This window comes from Martes martes (genome assembly GCF_963455335.1).
Source record: "Martes martes genome assembly, chromosome: 15".
NCBI classification, from domain to species: domain Eukaryota; kingdom Metazoa; phylum Chordata; class Mammalia; order Carnivora; family Mustelidae; genus Martes; species Martes martes.
This window is the reverse complement of record NC_137903.1, coordinates 18,406,324-18,430,750: the sequence shown is the minus strand read 5'-3', so window position 1 is coordinate 18,430,750 and position 24,427 is coordinate 18,406,324. Positions and strand designations below refer to the sequence as shown.

Below are 24,427 nucleotides of genomic sequence, written 5' to 3'. Positions count from 1 at the left end.
CTGAAAAACAAAGGAAACATTTTCTTAAATCTCCAGTAGATAGAGAATGGAAGCCGCTGTGACTCATGATGATGACTATGGGCCGTCACTTCTCTATGGACGTCGTTGATTGCTGAAACTTATATTAGCACTTATCATTCATATTGTAACATAGGACCACTCTGGAATAGTAATCCCTGGCTCTTGGTATATGTCATTTTCCAAATTATCATAGGACAGCCTAATATTGGCAAAATATCCTTAAATCAAGTATCTTAACCTGCTTTTTAACATAAGATTATGCTACTCCTCTCTTTTTGTGTGATGATTGACTCAGCTGAGGTCCCACTAAGGAATTTGCACCTGAAACGTGAAGATGTATAAAGGGATATGGTATTTAAAGGCCTGTTTGGGGAGATATTTCCTCACCATGTGTGGATACAGATTGTAGGACGAGGGCTCATCAATTTGCGAAAGAAGTGGAAAAGGAGGTTTCTGTTCATCACAAATAAGACAAAATAGCTGAAATTACTAGAAATGTACACATATGGACTGAAATGTTTTATTCTAAATTTTAAGGAATTGAGGTGAGTAAAAGAAATGAATACCATGCCAACAACTTTTGAATTCTGACTGCAATCTAGTCATATTCTAAATCCTTTACAGATATTATCTGTTCATGTTTCCAGCTACTCTTTGAGGAAGGGATACTCTGCTCATGTTACATGAGAGGAAACTGAGTCAAGTTACACAGTTTAGGATCATTCAGTTACTAAGTAGAAGTCAGTATGAAAACCCAAATCTATTTGGCACTAAAAGTTGGCACACTTACATCTAAACTACGATAATTAATTCTATATTTTTCTTTCTTCCAGCACCTCATAATTCAGTGAAAGAGTCCATTCTAGAGGTCTAATTATCTCTTCTGCTCAATGATGTATAGTTTTTCCATTCGTGTTGGACACCTCCAATAATAAGAAAATTCACCACTATACAAAAAAAGACAGAGTGAATATGACTCTCTTCACATATTTAAATGGCTTTCTTAAATCTCCAGAAGGCAAAACTAATTTCCAATAAATCAATTGAACCCATATTTTGAATTTAATATATTACTGAATTGAAGACAAGATTAGATATTATTTTAAAGAATAAGCAATTAAGCTTCCTTCTGTCTACAGGAATCCATAGAAAACGTGAATGTAAGGAAGTTAAACATAGATATTTAGATGTAATTTTCTAGATAGAATCATCTGAGAACAGCAAATCATTCAGAATTTCATTTTAGTCATAATACTAATATCATGAACTTACTAATCACTCTAAAAATTTTCTGATGAATTAATATGTTAAATCATTCTCACTTCTTTCTTATGGCTGCACTTTTCTACTGTATAGATGTAACATTATTTTTACTGATTGGGTATCTGTGTTGCTACAAATAATACAAATAAAGCCGCAGTAAGAAATCTCTTGCATATTTTAGCCATTGTTTTTTGGGATAGATTCTTGAAAGTAGGTTGCTGAGTCATTGTTGGTAACTATTGCCAGATTTCTCTCTATAGCTACATCATTTTGCATGACTACGAGCAATATATCAGAGGGCCTGTTTCCTTCCTGTTTGCCAACAGCTTTGGCAAAGTCTTCAAACTTTTGGATTTTGGCAAATTCCATAATTGCACAGTGATATATCAATATCTTTTAATTTGAGTTTCTTGTACTATTTTAACCTATATTTCCTGTATTTTCTGCTTTATGAAAAGTGCTGCCATTAAAGCAACTTGGCAAGTCTTAGTCTTTAGCACTCACTATACAATGTTTTTCTTCGTTCCATTTAATAATATTTGAACTGAATTCTACAATATCAGATATCAAGACTATTTGTTTCCTTTTCATTTACATTTACCAAGATCTTTGCTGTTTTGTTTTTAACCGTTCTTAATAAGACTTGTCTCTTGCTGTCTTAGTCCATTTGGGCTGCTAACAAAACACCATAAACCGAGTGGTTGATAAACAGCAGAAATTTATTGCTCACTGTTTTGTTTGTTTCAGCTCTTGTAGTTAGGCTGTTTGATCTCCAGTATGCATGTTGGGATCCTAATACAAACCGAGAATGGGACCTTCCAGAAGCAGCATTAACACTTTACTTCTGATATCAATAGACCTGAGCTCTTGCTTTATCTGCTGTTTATAAGCTGTTACTTAAGATTAGATAGTCACCAAGGATATGTCATTTTAAAATTAGCATTATTTTATTTATTTGATATTTTATAGATCTGGCTTGCCAGTTTGTAAGTGGGCCTAATGCTACCAGAGCAGTGGGTTCCTGAGAGTAAGAGTAACCATCAAGTCTGACAATTATATGCTAGATGAATATCCAAGAATACGGAAATCTGAAAACGGAAAGTTCTTAGTATTAATTTAAATACCATTGATATTTTTGGTCAACATTGGAACATAAAAAAATCAAAGCTTAATTATATTATATTTTAAATTTCACCTTCAAAAATCCATTATCAATACCCAAATCTTCCATGGAGGTTAATGATTTCCATAGAGCTTATTAACACATAATATTTTTATGTAATACCACATGTAGGAAACCTGTGGATTTAATTCATATATGTTTACATAACTGATATGCCTTTGTATGTTTTCTCTGCATTTTCAAGGTTCAATTGAAAATGGTTAGGGGCACCTGGCTGGCTCAGTCCTGAACATGCAACTCCTTAGCTCGGGGTCGTAAGTTTGAGCCTCAAGTTGAGTATAGAGTTTACTAAAATAAAATACTTTTTAAAAATGGCTAGTTTAATCATGTGCTTGGTCATGTTTCCGTTAGACATGCTGATCCACACTAAGCATTTCTGAGTATATACAATTTCATATCATACACCCCCCCCTTAAGTTCAATTTACATATTTTCTGTTCTTAATTTGCTTTTGTGCCACATAGGTGTTAGGTAAACTAAACTGTATATAAAGTATAAAATCTAGAGAAATTGTTTCACAAATGCTAGCTATTCAACATTTACTGAATAAGTATTTACAGCCTTCAAGAGCTCACGCACCTTCCTAGGCACATGAGAAATATTCACGAAGAACACAAAAGTTAAACTTGTCTTTTGTTGCATATCACTCTTCGGTTTTACTCTGTCTGTAATCTATACTTCCTCACCTGCAGATCATGGAAAAATTGATGTTCAGTGGAAAACGGAATAATTTTCAATATTATCAATGCAGGAGAGGAGTCACTCACCATTTTTGTGGACAAGCGGAAGCTGAGCAAGAGATCTGAAGGAAGTGATTCCAGCACCAATAGCTCGTTGGTCACTCTGGAGACGCTACATCAACTGGCGGCGTCCTATTTCATTGACAGGGACAGCACCCTTCGGAGACTTCACCACATTCAAATTGCATCCACTGCCATTAAGGTAGGAATGCGTTTACCTTAAAATGATGTCACCCTGTGATTTTTCCTAGCTCTAAAATGCATCTCTGTATATTTTCATGTATCACTGATTGAAACAATTATGTTCTTAAAAAAAAAAAAGTCACATTTCCATTTGTCGCACGTTATGTAATAGACGTCGATGAAATGGTGCGTCTGTAAATTTGTGACTTGATTTTGGGGTCAAGGTTTTGAATGCCCTAAGGTTAACTGTGTAAGAGTCTGGGTACACAGATTCCCTCATAACGTGTATGAGGATAAAACTTTGTTTGAATAACATTAGTTTATTTTGTGAATAGTCATACTTTATAGTATTTGTTTAACAACATTGTGAGAAGGTGCCGCATTAGGCTTGAAATGGTCAGTGACACAAAAGTCATTAAGGAGTCTTGGTTTTGGGACTATCCACCCCCATACTTGAATGATTTATTAAGAAGTACAAGTATTTGGGTATAAGTTTCTGGAAGTCAAGACACAGCATAGTCTAGAATTAGTAGATCAACTCTATGTGTTCACTAGAATCCTTTCCCTCTGCCTATACTAAGGTTGACTTTACCAAAACTGAGAGCAAGGAAGAATAAGGTGACTTTATGTGTTTATTTTATTTTATTTTTTTCAAAGAGAGAGAAACAGGCAGAGAGAGAGAGAGACAGACAGTGGTTTCCAAAACATTGGTTTTTTTGACACATTTTTCTGGCAGTTTCAATCAACATGTTATTGTGTTTGGTCAACAGACATTGCCAAATAAAGAACCATCGCAGTGCGATAGGGTGAGCCTGCACTAAGTTAACAAGAGCAAAATAAAATATAAGGAGCATTTCTTAAGGTTTCACCTGCAAGCTTTCATAATCAACCTAAAAAACAGTCATTAAATATCATTTTATTGCTTTATAATTTTAAAATTAATAGGCACGTTTTGTTTTATAAGTTAATCAAAAAGTTAGTACTTCAGTATTTTGGGAATGCTAGGAAAAACGAGTCCAAGGTATATATTTTTGTAAGATATTCAGGAGAGAATAAAATTTGATATAGAAACATCTTTAGCTTATGGGTTACCCAAATACTACGACCTGTCTTCCATATTGTTAGTAGATGAAGTTGGGAAAAAGACTTTTGTAGATATAAATTACACAATTATAGTAGTCTAGGTCTGATTGCAGGACTTCTGTTATATTGGATAATCAAGTATATAAATAGCATTTATAGATAAAACTGTAGCCAGAGTGAATGTAGATATTTTGGTTAATTTAAAAAATATTGTAAGATAGGATATTGTTAGAGATATTTAGCTTGAGTTTGCTGAGGACAAAGAGACTTTTTCAGAAATCAATTTCGATGATGCAGTAACTGAAAGTGTATTTTCTAATAGAAGACATCATTATTGTAAGTATGTTTATTATATGGCTATTGATTTTTTTTTCCCTCAACACCAAGTAGAATTATGCTGTAGAGTTTTGTACATTACTCAGTAAGAAATTTTCTTTCACACTTTATGTCAAAACTTAACAGAGAGTCACCAAGGACTTGGAACGGGACTTGAGTCTGGAGAGGCCTGGTTGCAGGAACAGGATCTTGGGGACAAAAGGCATCAGCTAGTCTCTAAGCACTAAACTACACAAATAGGCATATTGCCCCTGAAGGCAGAGCTGGAAGATATTGGCTCACCTGCCGTAGGACTGGGCCTGGCTGACTGTGTGGAGTTTCATCTAGTGAGACATGAGGGATCCCTAGCTGCTGGAGAAGCCCAGAAATCCCAAACTGGGACTTAGTGTTGCCCATCTTTTAGCTGCCAGCTCAGGGTGGTTTGGCGGCTGGACCCCCTCCTCGCCAGAGGAGGAGCTCTATGCAAGAGCTTGGTGCTGGGCCCCAGATCCAGGGGTCTGGAGGGCGTGGCAGCCCCAGGTGGGATAAAGGGGTGTGTACTCCATCCACATGTAGAGCAGTTCAGGGTGGCTAGGGATTGGGAAAAAATGAAATGAGGTATGTACCAGTGACAACACCATGACTAAGAATAAAGTCACAGAATTATGTAGGGAGTACAGGGATGAGGCAGTGGGAAATGGGAAAGAGGGGAGGACCATCAGACTTTGCAGGATTTAATTAGGTCTGGATGGAGTTCTCTTCTGAGGCAGTTGTAAATTTAAGTGATTGGTATTTTCTGGTGCGGGGTCAGCTGCTGTCTGGGTTACTATAAAAGCTCTAAGGAGAGGCTCTTAGGAGGTCTGCAGGTTCCTTCATGACTTGCATGACTGTATGTGCCTGGGCATTTTTCTGGGAAGAGTATCTTTTATTTTCATTAGTTACCAAGTACGTCCCTACACAGATAAAAGATGTCTCTTCTCAATTATGAGATTATAATTGCTTAGATGGAAGTTAACAGGATGGGAAGGCTGAGGATGGGGATGGGGTGGGAGTGTGCGGGAGGAATCTAAGGGCATCAACTACTGAAATTCTTCCTACTTGAATATGTAGTTCACTGCAAAGTGTTTTGGGAGTACATTTGAAATCAAGAGCTTAACTCCTTTACTAAATCCCTAAAGGTTTAGTGCAGTGTTTGTATATTTAAAATTTTCAACTAAAGGTAGCAAGATCCACAGTTTCTTTGATAAGGCAAAATGTTTTGGGTTTGAAGTGCTATGTAATAGGCATTTCATTTCTTCCACAAATGTGTGAAGTTTTCTCTGGATTTATAGAATTTAGGAAACAGAGTATTGTTAAAAAAGAAAGTCAAGATCGTTATCAGATAACAGCAAAAATATAATTAAATCTGCAAAACCATGCCTGCTTTTATCATGCTAATTCTTGCAAAAACGCAAAAGAGTTGGACAAATAGTGTTAACTAGGAGCCAATTTCTAGAAAATGCGATAGAATAATTCGGTGTTTTTATCTCTTATAGTTATGAATATAAATGTAGGTTGCAATTCATTAACACATCTGGAAATTTTAAAAAAAGAGGTTCAAACACCTATGTAGCTTAATTAACTGCCATATTATTCTAATTAACAGGGTTTTTATCAAATATTCTTTCTCAATATTATTTTTAATGCAATAACATGTCAAATACAATTTCTAGAATTAGCCATTTTCAGGAGATTCAATTCAGTTGACCCAGGCTATCTAAAAGATTACACAACCACACTCTTTAGGTTTATTGAGAAATAGTCTAATAAATTTAATCTTAAGTGATTGGCAATGAAAATATATATTCTGAGAAAATGTGATCTATCACTTGATATGTCATGTGCATTTTCTAAAACTTCCTTAATATCCTGAATTCTAAAAATCAGGTTACATGCAGTGAATAAAATTAAATTTTTTATCAAATACTTAAAAATTTTACTTTATTTTTTTAAAGATTTTTTAAAAGATTTTATTTATTTGTTTGACAGAGAAAGAGAGAGACAGCACAAGCAGGGGAAGCAGCAGAGGGAGAGGGAGAAGCAGACTTCTGCTGAGCAGGTAGCTTGTTGCAGAGATCAATCTCAGGACTTAGTTTACGTAAGAGTGTTACAGGGGATGTTGAGAAGAGGTTCCACAACTTTAGATTTACATTACTGAGATGATAAAAATCCATTAAATTAAAAAATTTAATGCTATTTATAAAATTAGGTCTGATAATAACTTTCCAAGAAGTATTTTTGATATGTAAATTATTTGCTCTTTGAGAATAAAATCCCTGAAACCTACAATTAATTTTTAAATTTTATTTCTATCTGTCCAAAGAACTTATTTTAAAAAGACATGAGATAAGAAAATTTACATGTAAACCATTCATAATAATTGAAGGTTTGATTTCACATATTAATTTCATTTTCAGAAAGGGTTCCCTTAGTAAACTCTTTTAGGATTTTTTTAAAATTTTTTAAATTAATATATAATGTATTCTTTGCCCCAGGGCTACAAGTCTGTAAATCATCAGTCTGAGACAATTCACAGCACTCACCATAGCACATATCCTCCCCAATGTCCATAATCCAGCCACCCTCTCCCCCTCCCAAACTCCCTCCAGCCAACCCTCAGTTTGTTTTATGAAATTAAGAGTCTCTTATGGTTTGTCTCCCTCCCTGGCCCCATGTTGTTGTTGTTTCATTTTTTCCTTCCCTTCCCCCCATGAACCCTCACCCTGTCTCTCGAATTCCTCGTATCAAAGAGATCATATGATAATTGTCTTTCTCTGATTGACTTACCTTGCTTAGCATAAACATTTTAACTTGCATTCAGATTCAAGTGTCTTGGTACAATACTAGTCATAAATTTAACTTAATACATTTAACAATTCTGACTTTTTTTTCAAGTTCACAAAAGTGTATCTGCAATTTTTTGTGTATACATGTTTACTTGTTCCCAATATTTTTTAGCCTAAAGGAATAACATATTTTTCCAGAATAATTAATATATGTAAATTTAGTTTCATGATAAATTCACAAATTTTTTGAATAATTGAGATTCATATTTTTTAATATTTAGAACTTTTATATCCTTGAAAATAATTTTCTACATTTTGTTATAGGCCTTTATTTCCTTGTGCTGAGCTTTCTCTACTTTTGACAAAGGCCTAATTTGCTAGAGAGCAGAAACAGAATCTGTTTATTATGTTTTTGTTTTTAATCAAAATAGTTGATACAGAGTGGCTACCTAATGGTAAATTAGAAAAATCAAATCAAACTTCACTATTTAGATTAAATCCTTTTATTTTTTTTAATGTAATCCCAGTATAATCAACATACAATGTTACATCAGTTTCAGGTGTACAATGTATGATTCAATAGCTCTATACATTACCCAGTATAGATTACATCTTAATTATACAAATCAGGAAAAAAATTCAAAGTTCTTTTTGTGATATTTTTCTGCCTCTGTTTCCTTCTGCTCCACTTTTCCAGCTGTGTTCCTAGTATAAGTTATTTCCCATGCCAGAAGCTATAGTCCTTAAGCCCATCACACTGTGTTTTATGCTCCCTTACATCTCAGTTGTCATATTATCTTTAATCAAAACCCACTTGTGTTTATACTTCTTGTCATTAATTATTTATAATTATATATTCTGTGTTGTAACTAAGTGCTGACCAAATTATCTCTTCCATTTACCAAAAAAAAAAAAAAAAAGGTAAAATGAAAAAGCCTGAAAAAATAAAACTAATAAATGTATTTAATACTAAATAAAATTAAAAATCTCTAAATAGACTTGCTTCTAACAAAAATGGAAGAACAGGGACTGGGTCCACCTTCCTACATAACAATGTTTTTTTTAAAAGATTAAAAAAATAGAAAAACACTGATTTTAAGACACTGAAGAACAGGCAAAGAAGGACAGTGATCCATGAGAGGTGGGAACAACCAAGGTGAGTTCTATGATCGCCAAACTTACTGTCTTGAAAGAGTTTCCAGGATGTGTTACAGGGAAAGAAAATCCTAGAAGAGACCAAAAGATTCCGTAGTTTGAGGGAAAACCTCAGAGTTTAGTGAGACCTGGTGTTTTCTAGTTTGCTGGGTAGAATGCCAAAGAGGGCAAAGCAGTGTAGGAACAGAACCCAGAGAACTGCAGAGAGTTGCCCTTGAGTATTTAACAGAATACTTTTGCGTGTATACATATGAGAAAATTACCAGACACCCAGGAAGAAACCACAGTATGGGATTAGAGAACAGTATCTGGCACTCACACAGGGCCTAGAAAAGTGTTTTTACAAGCCAAAATAGAAACAATAATTTGTGGACCACTGGACAGAAGACTGACAAAAGTCCTGCCTCAGTTGTAGGGAATATAGGCACATCTGAAATAAATTGTGGGTTTGATCCCAGACCACTGCAATAAAGTAAATATCACAATAAAGTGAGTCAAATGAATTTTTTTGGTTTCCAGTGAATATAGAATTATGTTTACCTTATATTCTTATCTATTAAGTATGCAAATAACATTGTGTCTAAAAAATGTACATACCTTAATTGAAAAACACTTCATTACTAAAAATACTAACCATTATTTGAGCTTTCAAGGAGTCATAGTCTTCTTGTTGGTGGAGGGTCTTGTTTTGATGTCGATGGCTGCTGCTGGATCAGGGTGATGATTACCCAAGGCTGAGGTGGCTGTGACAGTCTTTAATAATAAGGGAAAAATGAAGTTTACCTCATTGAATGACTTTTCTTTTCATTATTTCTCTGTAGCCTGTGATGTTGTTTGATAGCATTTTATCCACAATAGAATTTTTACAGTTAGAGTCAGTCCTCTTAAACCCTGCTGCTGCTCTGTCAACTAACTTTATATAATATTCTAAATCTTTGTTGTCACTTCAATAGTCTTCTCAGTGTCTTCACTGGGAATAGATTCCACCTCAAGAAACCACATTCTTGGGGCACCTGGCTGGCTCAGTGGGTTAAAGCCTCTGCCTTCAGCTCAGGTCATGATCCCGGGGTCCTGGGATCAAGCCCCGAATAGGGCTCTCTGCTCAGCAGGGAGCCTGCTTCCTCCTCTCTCTCTGCCTGCCTCTCTGCCTATCTCTGTCTGTGAAATAAATAAATAAAATCTTTAAAAAAAAAAAAAAAAAGAAACCACATTCTTTGCTCATCCAAAAAAATCAATTCTTTTAAATTTTGGTCATGAGATTGTAGTAATTCAGTCACATCTTCAGGCTTCACTTCTAATTCTAGTTTTCTCGGTATTTCCACCACATCTTACTTCCTCCACTGAAGTCTTAAACCCCTCAAAGTCATCGATGAGGGCTGAAATCAACTTCTTCAAAACTCACGTTAGCGTTGATACTGTGATCCCTTCTCATGAATCATGAGTGTTCTTAATGGCATTTAGAATGGTGATTCCTTTCCAGAAATTTTCAACTTACTTTGTCCAGATCCATCAGAGGAATCACTATCTATGGCAATTATAGCCTTATGGAATGTATTTCTTAAATAATGAGACTTGAAAGTCAAAGTTACTCTTTGATCCAGAGAGTGCAGAATGGATGTTATGTTTGTGACAAGAAAACATTAATTTTCTTTATCTCCATCAAAACTCTTGGGTGACCAGGTGCATAGTCAATGAGCAGTAATATTTTGAAAGGATTTTTTTTTTCCTGAACAGTAGGTCAACAGTGGTTTTAAATATTCAGTAAACCATGTTACAAACAGATGTACTGTTGTCCAGACTTTGTTGTTCCATTTATAGAGCAAAGCAGAGTAGATTTAGCATAATTCTTAAGGGCCCTAGGATTTCCAGAATGGTAAATGAGTATTGGCTTCAACTAAAAGTCACCAGCTGCATCAGCTCCTAACAAGAGAATCAGCTGTCTTTTGAAGTTATGAAGTTGTGAAGCCTCTCTAGCATGAAAGGCCTAGATAAAATATTCCGATACAAGGCTGTTCATCTCCATTGAAAATCTGATGTCTAGTGTATCCGCCTTCATTAATGACCTGAGTTACATATTCTGGACAGGTTGCTGCAGCATCTACATCAGCACTTGCTGCTTCACCTTATATTTATTATACGGATAGATTCTTTCTTTCTTTTTTTTTTTTTTTTTAAGAATTTTATTTATTTGAGAGAGAGAGAGCACAAGCAGGAGGAGCAGCAGCTAGAGGGAGAAGCAGACTCCCTGTTGAGCAAGGAGCCCAATGCAGAATTCCATCCCAGGACCTAGGATCATGACCTGAGCCAAAGGCAGAGCCTAACCCACTGAGCCACCCAGGTGCCCCAGTGGCTTGTTTCCTTAAACCTCATGAACCAACCTCTACTAACTTCTACTTTTCTTCTTCAACTTCCTCAATTCTCTCAACCTTCATAGATTTGTATGGACATACAACATACAACAGAGTTAGGACCTAATGCTCTGCATTAGGCTTTGGCTAAAGGAACTGTTGTCACTGACTTGACCTATTTAGACCACTCAAACTTTCTCCTTATCAGCTGTAAAGCTATTTTGCCTCCCCCCACCACCCACCAGCATTTGTGTGTTTATTTGAGTAGCACTTTTAATTTCCTTCGAGAGCATTTCCTATGCATTCCCAGCTTGGCTGTTTGGTGTAAGGGACCTAGATATCAGCTTATCTTGGCTTTTGGCATGCCTTTCTCACCAAGCTTAATCATTTCTAGCTTTTGATTTAAAGTGAGAGACATGCAATTCTTCCTTTCACTTGAGCACTTAGAGGCCACCGCAGCATTATTAATTGGCGTAATTTCAATTTTGCTGTGTTTCAGGAAATGAGGAGGCCTGAGGAGAAGGGAGAGAGATGGGAAGGGCCAGTTGGTGGAACAAACAGAACACACATATTTATTAATTAAGGTCACAGTCATGTGAGTGCAGTTTGTGTTTACCACCACCCAGATGGTTACAGTAGTAACATCAAAGATCACGGATCATGGATCACCATAACAAATATAATAATAATGCAAAAGTTTGAAATATTGCAAGAATTAACATAATGTCGCACAGTGACACAAAGTGAGAAAAATGCTGTTGGAAAAATGGCATCAATATACTTGCCCAACAGGTGTTACCACAAGCCTTCAATTTGTAAAAATTGCAATATCTGTGAAGCCCAATAAAGTGAAGCCAATAAAATGCAGTATACCTATAATTTTAGGCAGTTTTTGTCTTGACCCTAACAAATTATAAAAATAAGACCCCAAATGATCAAACTGTTTTCAAGAACAACATTCCAGAACAAAGCTCAGGAATGTTTACGGGAATATAAACAAACATGTCCAACATGCAACAAAGTAAGATTCATGATGTTAACCATTTAAAAGTTCCAGACAGTGAAGAATCAGGAAAACACAAACAATAACGGAGAGAGAATTCAGCCAACTAAAACTGACTTACAATGAACAAGGACATTAGAATTAGCAGATAAGAACATTAAAATGTTTAGGATAACTGCATTCTACATATACTAAAATAAAAGTAGAACCATGAAGGTATAAAAAAGAACCAAATCAAACTTATTGAGATGAAGAATATAATCTTCAACATAAAAAAAATATACAGGATAAGATTAAAAACCTACAACACGATACAAGATAAGATTAGTGAAATTGAGACACAGATACATACAGTATACACAGTTACTCTCTAATGAAACAAACAGAAAAACAAAGAATGTGAAAAACAATGAACAGTAAGTTGTGAGACAATTTCATGCAGCTAAGAATATGTGTAATTAGAGTCTCATAGGAAGACAAGAGTGAAGGGGGCATGTATTAGATACTTACTGCTATGTAACAATACTGTCATGAATTTAGAGGCTTAAAATAAAACACAATATGATTTCTTTTTTTTTTTTTAAGATTTTATTTATTTATTTAACAGACAGAGATCACAAGTAGGCAGAGAGGCAGGCAGAGTGGCAGGCAGAGAGAGTGGGGGAGGCAGACTTCCCGCTGAGCAGAGAGCCTGACTCAGGGCTCGATCCCAGGACCCTGGGATCATGACCTGAGCTGAAGGCAGAGGCCTTAACCCACTGAGCCACCCATGCACCCCCACAATATCATCTCTGATTTGGGGGGGGGGCGGGCATTGTCAATGACCAGGTATGGATTAATTGGTTTCTTCAATCAGGGTGTCCACCTGAGCTAGATTTTCACCTTATTCTGAACTTGGGGAGGATTCATTTCCAAGCTTATGTGGCTCTTGGCACCATTCAGTTCCTTGTCTGTGTGAGGATCTTAGTTGGCACTTGGTGGGAAGTGACATTCAATTATTTGCCAGTGAACCCATGCCATACGGCAGCTTACAACAACTTAATTTGTTTACTCATGTTTAGCAAGGAAGAGAGTCATTATAAAATATTATGATGTTATATAATGTAACTATGGGCATATAATTACATAATCACATACATTCTATCACCTTTGCTGTATTCTGTGTTGAGAAACAAGTCACAGTTCCCATCCTTTACTCAGGGGGAAAGGATTACAGAAGAATATACATACCATGAGAAAGGGATACTGGGAGCCACTTTAGAATCTGTCCACCACAGGCAAAATAAAAAAATAAGTAAATATTTGAAGAATTAATATTCAGTTTTCAAAGTTGATCAGTATTTAATAGTAAAGATCCAAGAAACTCAAGAGAAAGGAAACATAAGAAACCTCAAGAAAATGACGACCAAAACACTTCATAATCAAATTGTGCAGAACAAATATTAAAGAGAATATATTAACTTTCATTAGTTACCAGGAGAGTCCCTACATGGATAAAGACATCTACTCACATAAAGCTTACTAAGATGGTAATTGCTTAGACGTAAGTTAACGAGGTATGAGGATCAGGTACAGGGGAACAGTGCTAAGGATGACAGCAGATTTCTTGGAAACAATGCAAGTGAGAAAACAGGGGAGGTGTGATATTTAAAATATTTTAAAAATTCTCCCAAACTAGAGTTTATTTTTAAGAAAATGTCTCCAAAAAAAAAAAAAAAAAAAAAAAGGAAAATGTATTTACGGATGTATAAAATTTGTAAGAATTCTGGGGTGCCTGAGTGGCTCAGTCTTTAAGTGTCCAACTCTTGGTTTTGGCTCAGGTCATGAATTCAGGGTCATGAGATCAAGACCTGCATGGGGCTCCATGCTCCCTGCGGAATCTGCTTGAGATTCTTTCTCTCTTTCTCTCTCTCCCGGCCCCTCCTGTATGTGCTCTCATTCACTCTAAAATAAATAAATAAATAAATAAATAAATAATCTTATAAAAAAATCCATAAGAATCTCCCCAGCAGACCTGAACTAAAGAAATGATGTAGGAAGACTCTCAGTCAAGAAGGAAAATGATGCCAGTCAGAAATATGAGGTCTGCACAAGGAGTGAAGAAATATGGCAGGGGCACCGACATGGGTAAGACTCTCTTTAATTACTATTATTGAAGTCTTTTTAAAAGAGAATCCTTTCTTTCAACAAAATTACAATCAATGTGTTGTGAAGTTTTAGTGTGTGCAGAAATAAATAGTAGCCTAACAGCATTATAAAAACCAGAAGGGGAGGAATGGAAGTTCATGCTTATGAGGCTTTATTGTTATCCGTGAAATGGTGCATTATAATTTGAAGATAGATGATAAGAAGGTATACTATGAGTCTTAAGGCAACCACTAAAATCACAAAACAGAGCTTATAAAAATGACATAATTGAATTATTTAAACATTAATTCAATAGAAGTGAGAAAAATTTAAAAAATGAAAGAATAGATGGGAAAAATAGAAAACAAATACCAAGTAACAGACTTTTAACTATATCAATAATCTCACAAAATAAAATAGCCTAGCCCCTCCTATCTCCAGATCATCACATCAGATTAAAAAAGTAAATAAAATTAAATTAAAAAAATAAATAAAGGAAGATCCAACTTTATGTCACCTATAAGAAAATTACCTGGAATTTAAAAATAAGTTAAAAGTAAAATGATGCTAACTCTGGAGTGACTACTTTAATGTAAGAAAAATATGCTTTAGAAAAGAATATTACCAGAGACAAAATCATTTCATAATGAAAAACTAGTTAGTAATCCAGAGGTAACTATAATCCTAAACATTTATGCCCCTAGTAGCATAGCTTCAAAATACATGAAACAATAAATTATAGGGGAGAAAAATGTAGTAAGAAATCCATAATTATAGTCAGGGATTTTAACAGCCTTCTCTCAATCTTTGACAGAATAAGTAGAGAGAAAATGAGCAAGAGAATAATAGATTTAAACAATACTATCATTCAAGCCTTGTAAAGTATGTATTAATAACAGACAGTTATCTGGAAAATCCTCAAATATTGAAAAACTAAATAAGAGATTTCCCAATAACCCATAATTCAGAGAAAAAGTCAAAAATGGTATGAGAAATTATTTAGAACTGAATAAAATAATGAAAATACAACATATCAAAATCAATCAAATACTGGTAAAGAAGTACTTAGGGGGATATTTGCCAGAAACAATATTTTTATTAGGGGAAAAAAGTGATAAAATAATGACCAAAGATTCCATAAGAATCTAAAGATAAAGATGAGCAATTAAATCCAAAGTAATCAGAATAGTGAAAAGAAAAATAATCAAAATAGGAATCAATAAAGTAGGAAACAGAAAAGCAATAGGGAAAGAAATGAAACCCAATGTTGTTTCCTTTTTAAAGTGTATCAGTAAAACTGATTAACATTTAACCAGAATTATCAGGAAACAGAATAGTGAATAGACAAATTACCAATATCAGGAATAAGAGATGTTACTGATTATCAGTATAAATTACACTGATATTGATATAAATGTTAACAAGACAGATCATAAACAACTTTGTGATTATAAATTTGAAAACTAGTGGACACATTCCTTGAAAGACATAAATTTCTAAAGCTCATTCAAGAATAAATGCTTTGAATGGCCCTAAATTTATTAAGCAAATGGATGTTTAGTTAAAAACATTTTCTGCAAAGAAAACTCCTGGCCAAAATTTCTTCACTATTGAATTCTAACAAACACTTTAAGGAAAAAGTAACAATATACACACCTTTTCCAGAACATTAAAGAGAGTTAGAAAAAAATATTTAAATTCAACATTACTATGACATCAAAACCAAACAAAGTTACCACAAGGAAATAAAACGACCAATATCTCCCATTCATTCAGAGATAAATATTTTTAAAATGTAAGCAATTTGAAACCAACAATATATCAAAAAGGATTCTGCATCATGACTACTTGGAATTTATCCTAGAAATTCAAGGTGAATAACATTTAAAAATCAACCAATGTGGGGCACCTGGGTGGCTCAGTGGGTTAAAGCCTCTGACTTAGGCTCAGGTCATGATGCCATCAGGCTCTCTGCTCAGCAGGGAGCCTGCTTCCTCCTCTCTGTCTCTGACTGCTTCTCTGACTACTTGTGATCTCTTTCTCTGTGTCCAAAAAAATAAATAAATAAATAAATCAACCAATTAATTTATCATATCAACAAGGTACACATAGAGATAGATAGATGATGGGTGGATAGACATATGACAGAATCTTCTCAAAAGATGCGGAAACATCTTTTGGAAAAATCTGACATAAGATTCTGATTAAAACACACACACACAACTCCTAGAAAACTGGAAAGAGAAAGGAACCTCCTCCACTTGATAAAAAGCATATATGAAAAACCTTTATGTAGCTGAGATGATACTCAATGGTAAAAGAATAAATTCTTCCTCCTTAAGTTCCAGAACAAGGCAAGGATTTTGGCTATCACCACGTATAGTGTAGTAGAATAATATAAACTTTCTGTTAATAATAATATGGAACATGCTAGTAGTAAATATTATAGTATAGGCTCCCACCAGTGCCATCAAGCAATAAAAATAAATCAAAATTCAGATTTTAAAGCATTTAAACTTTCTTTATTCACAGAAGACATGAGTTTCTGTAGAAAATCCAATGTTTTTTTTTTTAATTACCAGACATTAAAAGGGGATATTAGTTATAGCATACATGATTAATTTATTAAACCAGGTATATTTCTATTTACAAGCAACAATCAGAAGTTGAAATTAAAGGGCGCCTGGGTGGCTCAGTTGTTTAAGCGACTGCCTTTGGCTCAGGTCAGGATCCTGGAGAATAGAGATCAGATCCCCTGGGGACTCCCTGTTCAGTGGACAGTCTGTTTCTCCTTTTGACCCTCCCCCACTCATGCTCTCTTTCTCTCATTCTCTCTCTCAAATAAATAAATAAATAAAATCTTTTAAAAAAAGAAGTTGAAATTAAAATTGATAAAAGATTTAAAAGTCCTGTATACTGAAACAAACAGAAAAAACCTTAAAAACTAGTAATTGATTATTTTAGTATTTTCATTATTCTACTTTAAATACACACATACACACAATACATGTGTGTATATACCCATACATATATGCATATATCCATCTCCCAGAGTGTCCTCTCTCTGTGTGTGTCTCTGGTTCTCAATCATCCTACTCTCTTCTGCCCTCCATTTTTTCCTGATGAGTAGTTAGCCCTCATTACTGCAATTTTATCTTGAATGCAATGCTTCACTTTCTCTGGCAGATTTTAAGGTTTTCCTTTTAGTTTGGTCTTTCAAAAGATTGACTGTAATATGCCTTGATGTATTTTTTTTTCCTCCTTCTGGGACTTCTCCTCTGAGACCTTCAGGCTAGACTGTTTGATATTTTCCTTACAATCTTGTACTGATTCACATTACCATTCTTTTTTTTTCTTTGCTCTTCAGTTTGATTAAATTCTAATAGCTTTGAGTTTTGAGTTTATTCATTTTTTCCTTAATTGCATTGTCTAATGTAAAGCCAATCAAATAATTTGTTCATTTATGATATAATATTTTTCATTTCTACTATTTATATTTGTTTATTTTTTATAGTTTCTCTTTGCTGAAATTCTCTACTTGATTTTGTATATTGGGCCTAACTTTCCTACTAGTTATTTTAGCATTGCCATTATTATTTAAAAGTCATTATTATTTAAATTGTCACTATTATTTAAAAGTTCCTGTCTCATTCGTATCTGAGTTTTTTCCATTGACTATTTCCTGTCTTGCCCATTGGGTTCACATTTCTTCCTTTTCACATTTTATTATTTACCATTGTGTATAAAAACAGAAAAGAACCACAAAAATACAGAAAGCATTAAAGTAAATATTATTTCCTGTGAAAATAAGGATACTTCTTCTATTAGGCTTCTATTACGTGTGGCTGAATCAGACTAATTTGGAATTGCACTTTCTCGAAAACTTAACTTAATCAGCTTACATCTGGCTTAAAATAGTCTGAGGGCAGCATCAGTTCTTTGCATTTAGAAGAGCTTAAGGTCTGGTCAAGAGTGAGATTCAGATGACCACATTTTTTTCAACCCAGCTACCAGGTTTTTGAGTCATGGGGAATTTTTATGCTCTACGAAATAACTAGGAATCTCTTGGAATCCTGCAGAATTATCTTTCCGCTCCAGTCTTGTCCTGACTTTCTACTGGAAGGTGATTTTTCCTCCTTGCAGTCCTGTCCTGGCATTTAGAAATTCAGTGCCTGGTACTTGGTCAAAGCTTAGAATACCGCAGAAACACCATTATCGGCTCTTCCCATTTTGTGCCCTGTACTTGGTGAAAAACAAAAGTACCTGGAGGGTTTCTCCCAGTTCTGTTATTCTACTCCAACTGTTGGCTGCCACAGCCTTATCGTTGGGGAAAGCCTGTACGCTTCAGAGAGATTTCTCTCAGCTTTGCTGCTTTGCATCGGGTCACCTATATACCCTCCCAGTGTACTTAGTGAAGGCTCATGACCATTTATTTCACTGGGTGGTGTCAGCCATTTGGGGCTTTCTGGTATTTTAATCCATCATATCACAATTACAGCCATTAAACTTTTTTTTTTTTTCCCCTAGCTTCTCTTTATCTTATCAGTTGCAGATTTATCCTCTTCCCGCTCTACTGCATCTGATGATGACAGCAGCCATGTCTCCCTTTCCTCCCAGAAAGAGCTAAATCATTCTGGATTCAGTTCATTTATAGTATCCACTGTTCTTTTAGAGTTAAACAAAAACTTTGAATTTGAGTTTATCTGACTTACTTTCACTGTTAGGTCGAGAATGATAGTCTCTTGTGATTTTCTACATCCTAAATAGAATTGCAAGTCCTTCCTTTTAGCTTTTGCCATTTTGTCCTATTTCCCTCTGTCCCATGATGAATATATATATATATATATATATATATATATATATATATATTCCCCAAAACGCCATATTGTATTGCATTCGCTTCTTTCTCATATAAGGTCATAGGGACTTTCTAGAGGTATTAAGACACTTCAATTTTTATTATGTACTCCATTACCTTTCTAGCATTACTTCCTGGTGAAGTGCATGAGCTCCAGTATTATGTACCTTTTTTCCCCCTTAGAAACTTTAGAAGCAATTAAAAAGTACTTGAAGAAATCTCCAAGACTGAAGTTAAAATATAAGCCTTATTTTCAAGTCATCATGTTAAAGAAGCAGTCACAACAGGCTTCGGAACTGTTCTCCCCCGATTAAACTTAAATAACTAGCACTTTCCCTTAAGGCAGAACCTGCTCCCATCAGCATAACCTCTGAAAAAAGAGACAAGATTATAACTTCTCTGGTGAATCTACCCAAGTGGTATTTCAGAGAGAACATAGTTGAACATGCACAATCCCACCCCTCGATACCACTGATCAACTATTCTTTAATTTCTCATAGGAGATATTGAATATTGGAGGGAGATGGACTATGAAAGGGCATCAGAATTACCCTAACAAAATTCTTGTCAAGGAAACATTCGACAAAGTAAAATACACTTTCTTCTTTAGCAAATTCTAGGACATCTTTCTTAGATTGAGTATGACCAGCGCCTGAAAGTTCTCAAAGTAATCCTTTGAGATTATATAAAATGTGACCACTTTTCTTGTCATTATATTACCATCTAAATAAGTCTCTATTATTACATGATACATTATCCCCTCTTTGAAAAACAATTAGATAAGCAATTAGATGACATTGTAAAAAACATAATAAATGTTGATTACAATCACCCTGACTTCATCCAGGAAAACAAGACTGTTTTGATTTTGTTTTTTTGTTTGTTTGTTTTGTTTTGTTTTGTTTCAATGTAACTATCAATATTAGATCACTAAATTTATGCAAATCTTTTTTTGTCATTTAGCCTTTATTTAGAGATAGGAGGCAAAAGTCAATAGCATTGTGTCAGAGGTCGTGTCTTTCTAGTAGAACTCCAAACTGGTTTATTAGAAACAATGATCTGGAACAAAGACTCTCACAAGCAATACTTTAAATCAATAAACTCTTGAACTCTATTTCTTCCCACATATAAATTCAACTTAGAGTTTCCAAAGGAATATAAAAGGAGCAAATGCCAAGTGATACCACCAAGAAAGGGCTCTTTTATTTCACTAAGCCCATTTTGGCTGCCCACCATTCTGGTCACTATGCCAAATATCAGCAGAGAAACCAAAGATAAGCCTAAAAGTTACCTGGAGGCTGCATTTATTTGCGATCCCTGCATTCCCTGTCTCTTAGTTGTATTTGTGCATGTGTATGTGTGTTCTCCCACGTGAATGTGTGTGTGTGTTTGGCAGTATTTATTAAGAGAGCTCTGAAATGCTGACTGAAAATCTCCCGGATCCCAGTTTCCTTGCAACCAACCAAAGAACCTGATCTACAAAATTCCAACTGCCCTAGAAAACGAAAATAAACATCAGTGTGCACATATGAATATTCCTCCCAAAATTAAAATACCTCTTATAAATAAGTACCAAAGGGAAAAAACCTTCAAGTCTAGTTCAACTATTTTGTTGAATGCACAAGGAAGTCTTTGATTTTATTTCTTAAGTATTTTTGTTCTTTAAAGAGGAAGTGAATGATATTCAAATACAGTCACATTCAACAAATAGAGGCTGTAAGCATCCCAATTTAGTGCATTACACTAAAAAGAGACAACTACATAATAATGGGTGGTATGATTATATGTAAATTTAATGTTCATTTTAAAAACAACCTTACTGAGATATAATTCATATACCATATCATATATTTAAAGTGTCCAATTAATTGTTTTTTAGTATGTTCACAGATGTGTACAATCATCACCACAGAGAAATATAAAACATTTTCATCATCTTACAAAAAAAAAAATTGAAACAGCCAAGACCCTTTAGCTATAATCTCCCTCTGTTCTACCCACCCACACCCAGCTCTATCTAATTTCTATCTCTATAGAGTTTCCTATTCTGAGTTTTCATATGAATAGTATCATATAATATGTGGACTTTTGGGTCTGCCCATTTTCACATGTCTTAATGTTTCCAAGCTTCATCCCAACTGTTGCATGAATCAACATTTTTCCCTTTTTATGGCTGAAATATGAAGAATATTTCATTCTATGGATGTAACACATGCTTTATTCATTTATCTGTTGATGGACTTTTGAGTTGTTTCTACTTTTTGGCTATTATGAATAATGCTGCTATCAGCATTTGTGTATAACTTTATGTGTGGACATATGTTTTCATTTCTCTTGGATATATACCTAGAAATGTAATTGCTGGGTCATGTGGTAACTCTGTTTAATTATTTGAGGAACTTTCATACTGTTTCCAAAACTGCCGCACAATTTTACATTCCCCCTAAAACATCCAAGGACTCTGGTTTCTCTATGACCTTGCCAACAATGGTTACGATCTGACTTTGATCTACACATGCTAGTGGGTCTGACACGGTATCTCACTGGGGTTTTGTTTTGCATTTGACTAATGACATCACTGAGCATTTTTCATATGCCTATTGGTCACTTGGTCACAGAAATATCTGTTCAGATCTTTCATTCATTTCCTAATTTGGATTTCGTCTTTTTTATCATTGAATTGTAACAGTTCTCTGTGTATTATAGATACACTTCTCTTATTAGATATGTAAGTAGCAAATGTTTTCTCCTTTTCTGTGGGTGGCGTTTTCACTTTCTTTTTTTTTTTTAAGATTTTTTATTTATTTTTTTATTTATTTATTTGACACAGAGAGAGAGAGATCACAAGTAGGCAGAGAGGCAGGCAGAGAGAGAGGAGGAAGCAGGCTCCCTGCTGAACAGAGCGCCCAATACAGGGCTCGACCCCAGGACCCTGAGATCATGACTTGAGCTGAAGGCAGAGGCTTTAACCCACTGAGCCACCCAGGCACCCCGCATTTTCACTTCCTTGATGAAGAACAAAAGTTTTTAATTTTGAGGAAGTCCAATTTATCTATTTTGTTTTCTCTTGTTGCTTAAGCTTCTGATATTATATCTAAAATTCCTTTGCCAAATTCAAAGTCTTAAAATGTACTCCTGTTTTCTGAAGGAAGAATCCGGTTTCATTCTTTTGCATGTGGCTTTCCACTTGTCCTGGCATCAGTGTTTAAAAAGACTGTTCTTTTCCTTACTTACTGGTTTTGGCATCCTTGTCAGAAATTAGTTGACTATAGATGTATGGATTGATTTCAAGACTTTCAATCCTATTTCATTAAACTTAATGTTTGTCCTTGTGTCAAAATCACAATGGTTTGATTACTATTGCTTTGTGGCAATTTTTGATAAAAAGAAGCAGGGGTGCCCCTTTCGTTCTTCTGGGTTCCTTATAATTTCATATGAATTTTAAAAGAGGCTTATCAATTTCTGCCACAAACGAAATATTGTGAGATCCTGATAGGGATTTCTTTGATGCTGTAGATTAGTTTGGGGTAATAATATCATGGGACCGATGTTAAGTTTTCTAGTATGTACATGTATGTACATGCACATGGTTTTTCATTTATTTGGACCTTTTAGTTTATCTCAAAAGCATTTTGTAGTTTTCAAATACAATTTTTGAACTTCGTCTATTATATTTATTCCTAAAATTAATGTTTTCCTCTTGATGCTACCATGAATGGAATTTTTTTCTCATTTCACTTTTGGATTGTTCACAGAAAATGTATTGTCTGGGTTCTCCAGAGAAACAGAACCAGTTAGAGATTTTAGAGAGAGAGGGAGAGGACAGAGAGAGAAATAGATTATAAAGAATTAGTGAGGGCGCCTGGGTGGCTCAGTGGGTTAAGCCTCTGCCTTCGGCTCAGGTCATGATCTCGGGGTCCTGGGATCGAGTCCCGCATCGGGCTCTCTGCTTGGCGGGGAGCCTGCTTCCTCCTCTCTCTCTCTCTGCCTACCTCTCTGCCTGCTTGGTCTCTCTCTGTCAAATAAATAAATAAAATCTTAAAAAAAAAAAAAAAAAAAAAAAAAAGAATTAGTGAAATATGGAGGCTGAGAATGACTCTCTGACCTCTGCCAGTGTAGTTCTGTCAGCTCAAAAAGTGTTGTGTCTAGGCTTTAGGCACCAAGGCAATGAAGAATTAGAGATCTGTGTCCCAAATGAAAGCAGAAGACAATTTTATTAAAGCAACAGTACATTCGAGATTGGAGAAGACGGGCTCAGAGGTGGCAACTGCCCTCAGACTGCAGGGAGCTTTTCCTTTTGTGTGAGCAGATCTTGCCTCATGGACAGGATGGTCTCTAAAGGAGGCTGCTTCTAATCAGTTGGGAGACTCCTCCCACGGGTAGGGAGGGGGCGTTTTTGACCTTATAAGGTTTGTACAGGAACTGTCTTGGCAACCTTTCACATGGAGGGTGTGACCATAACGGCAATGCTGACTTCTGTTAAAGGCTGTATAACAACCCAAAGGTCAAGGTGAGGACACCTTCTCTCTGGATTGTGCAAGTGTTTCCTTAGGGAGAGTGCCTGTAGGCTATGTCATCCTTCAGTGGAGGATGTTGGCTGGTTTTGTTGACCACAGGGGCATGCCTCCAGGGATTCCTTCCACTGTTCTTGTCTAGCTGCTACCTGACAGTTCCAGTCAAAACCTGAAGTCCTGAGAACCAGGGGTCCAATGATGTCTGCCTCAGTCAGTTCAAAGGTCCTCGAGCCAAGGAAGCTGATGATGTAAATACCAGTCTAAGTGCAGAAGACTTGTATATCAGCTTAGCAGCCAAGAAGAAACCAAATTCTTGCTTTCTCTGCTTTTTCTTTTCTTTTCTTTTTTTTCTTTTTTTTTTTTTTTTCTCCTATTCAGGCCCACAGTGAACTGAACAATGCATATTTTCACTGGGGAGAGCAACGTTTGCTACCCAGTCTACTCACTCAGATGATAATCTTATCTGAAGTCACCCTAAACAGACAAACCCACAAATAATGTTCAGGCATATATCTGTGCACCACACATCCCAATCAAAGTGACACACAAAATTAACCATTACAGCAAATGTACAGCAAATGTGGAGTTTTTAATTGATTTTGTTGAAACTTGGCTAAATTTGTTTAATTAATTAGTTTCTTGCTAGTGGGTTTTATAGTATTTTTCATACATAAGATCACATCCTCTGTATTTTCAATGTTTATTGAGATAGTCATATGCTTTTTATTTTTATTCTACTGATATGATATATTAAATTAATTGATTCAGATATTAAATCAAACTTGCATTCTTGGAATAAATTTCACTTA

General features: G+C 35.2%; 1 protein-coding gene across 1 annotated transcript in view; it reads left to right on the top strand.

Annotated features, from left to right (window-relative positions):
- BRINP3 (BMP/retinoic acid inducible neural specific 3) overlaps nucleotides 1–24,427 on the top strand; it is a gene marked incomplete at its 3' end in the record, with an annotated part of 366,859 nt that overhangs the window by 178,695 nt on the left and 163,737 nt on the right. Inside the window, exon 3 of the mRNA XM_080825146.1 lies at nucleotides 3,219–3,409. Within this exon, the coding sequence (XP_080681272.1) occupies nucleotides 3,219–3,409 (191 nt within the window). The remainder of the gene's footprint in view (nucleotides 1–3,218; nucleotides 3,410–24,427) is intronic.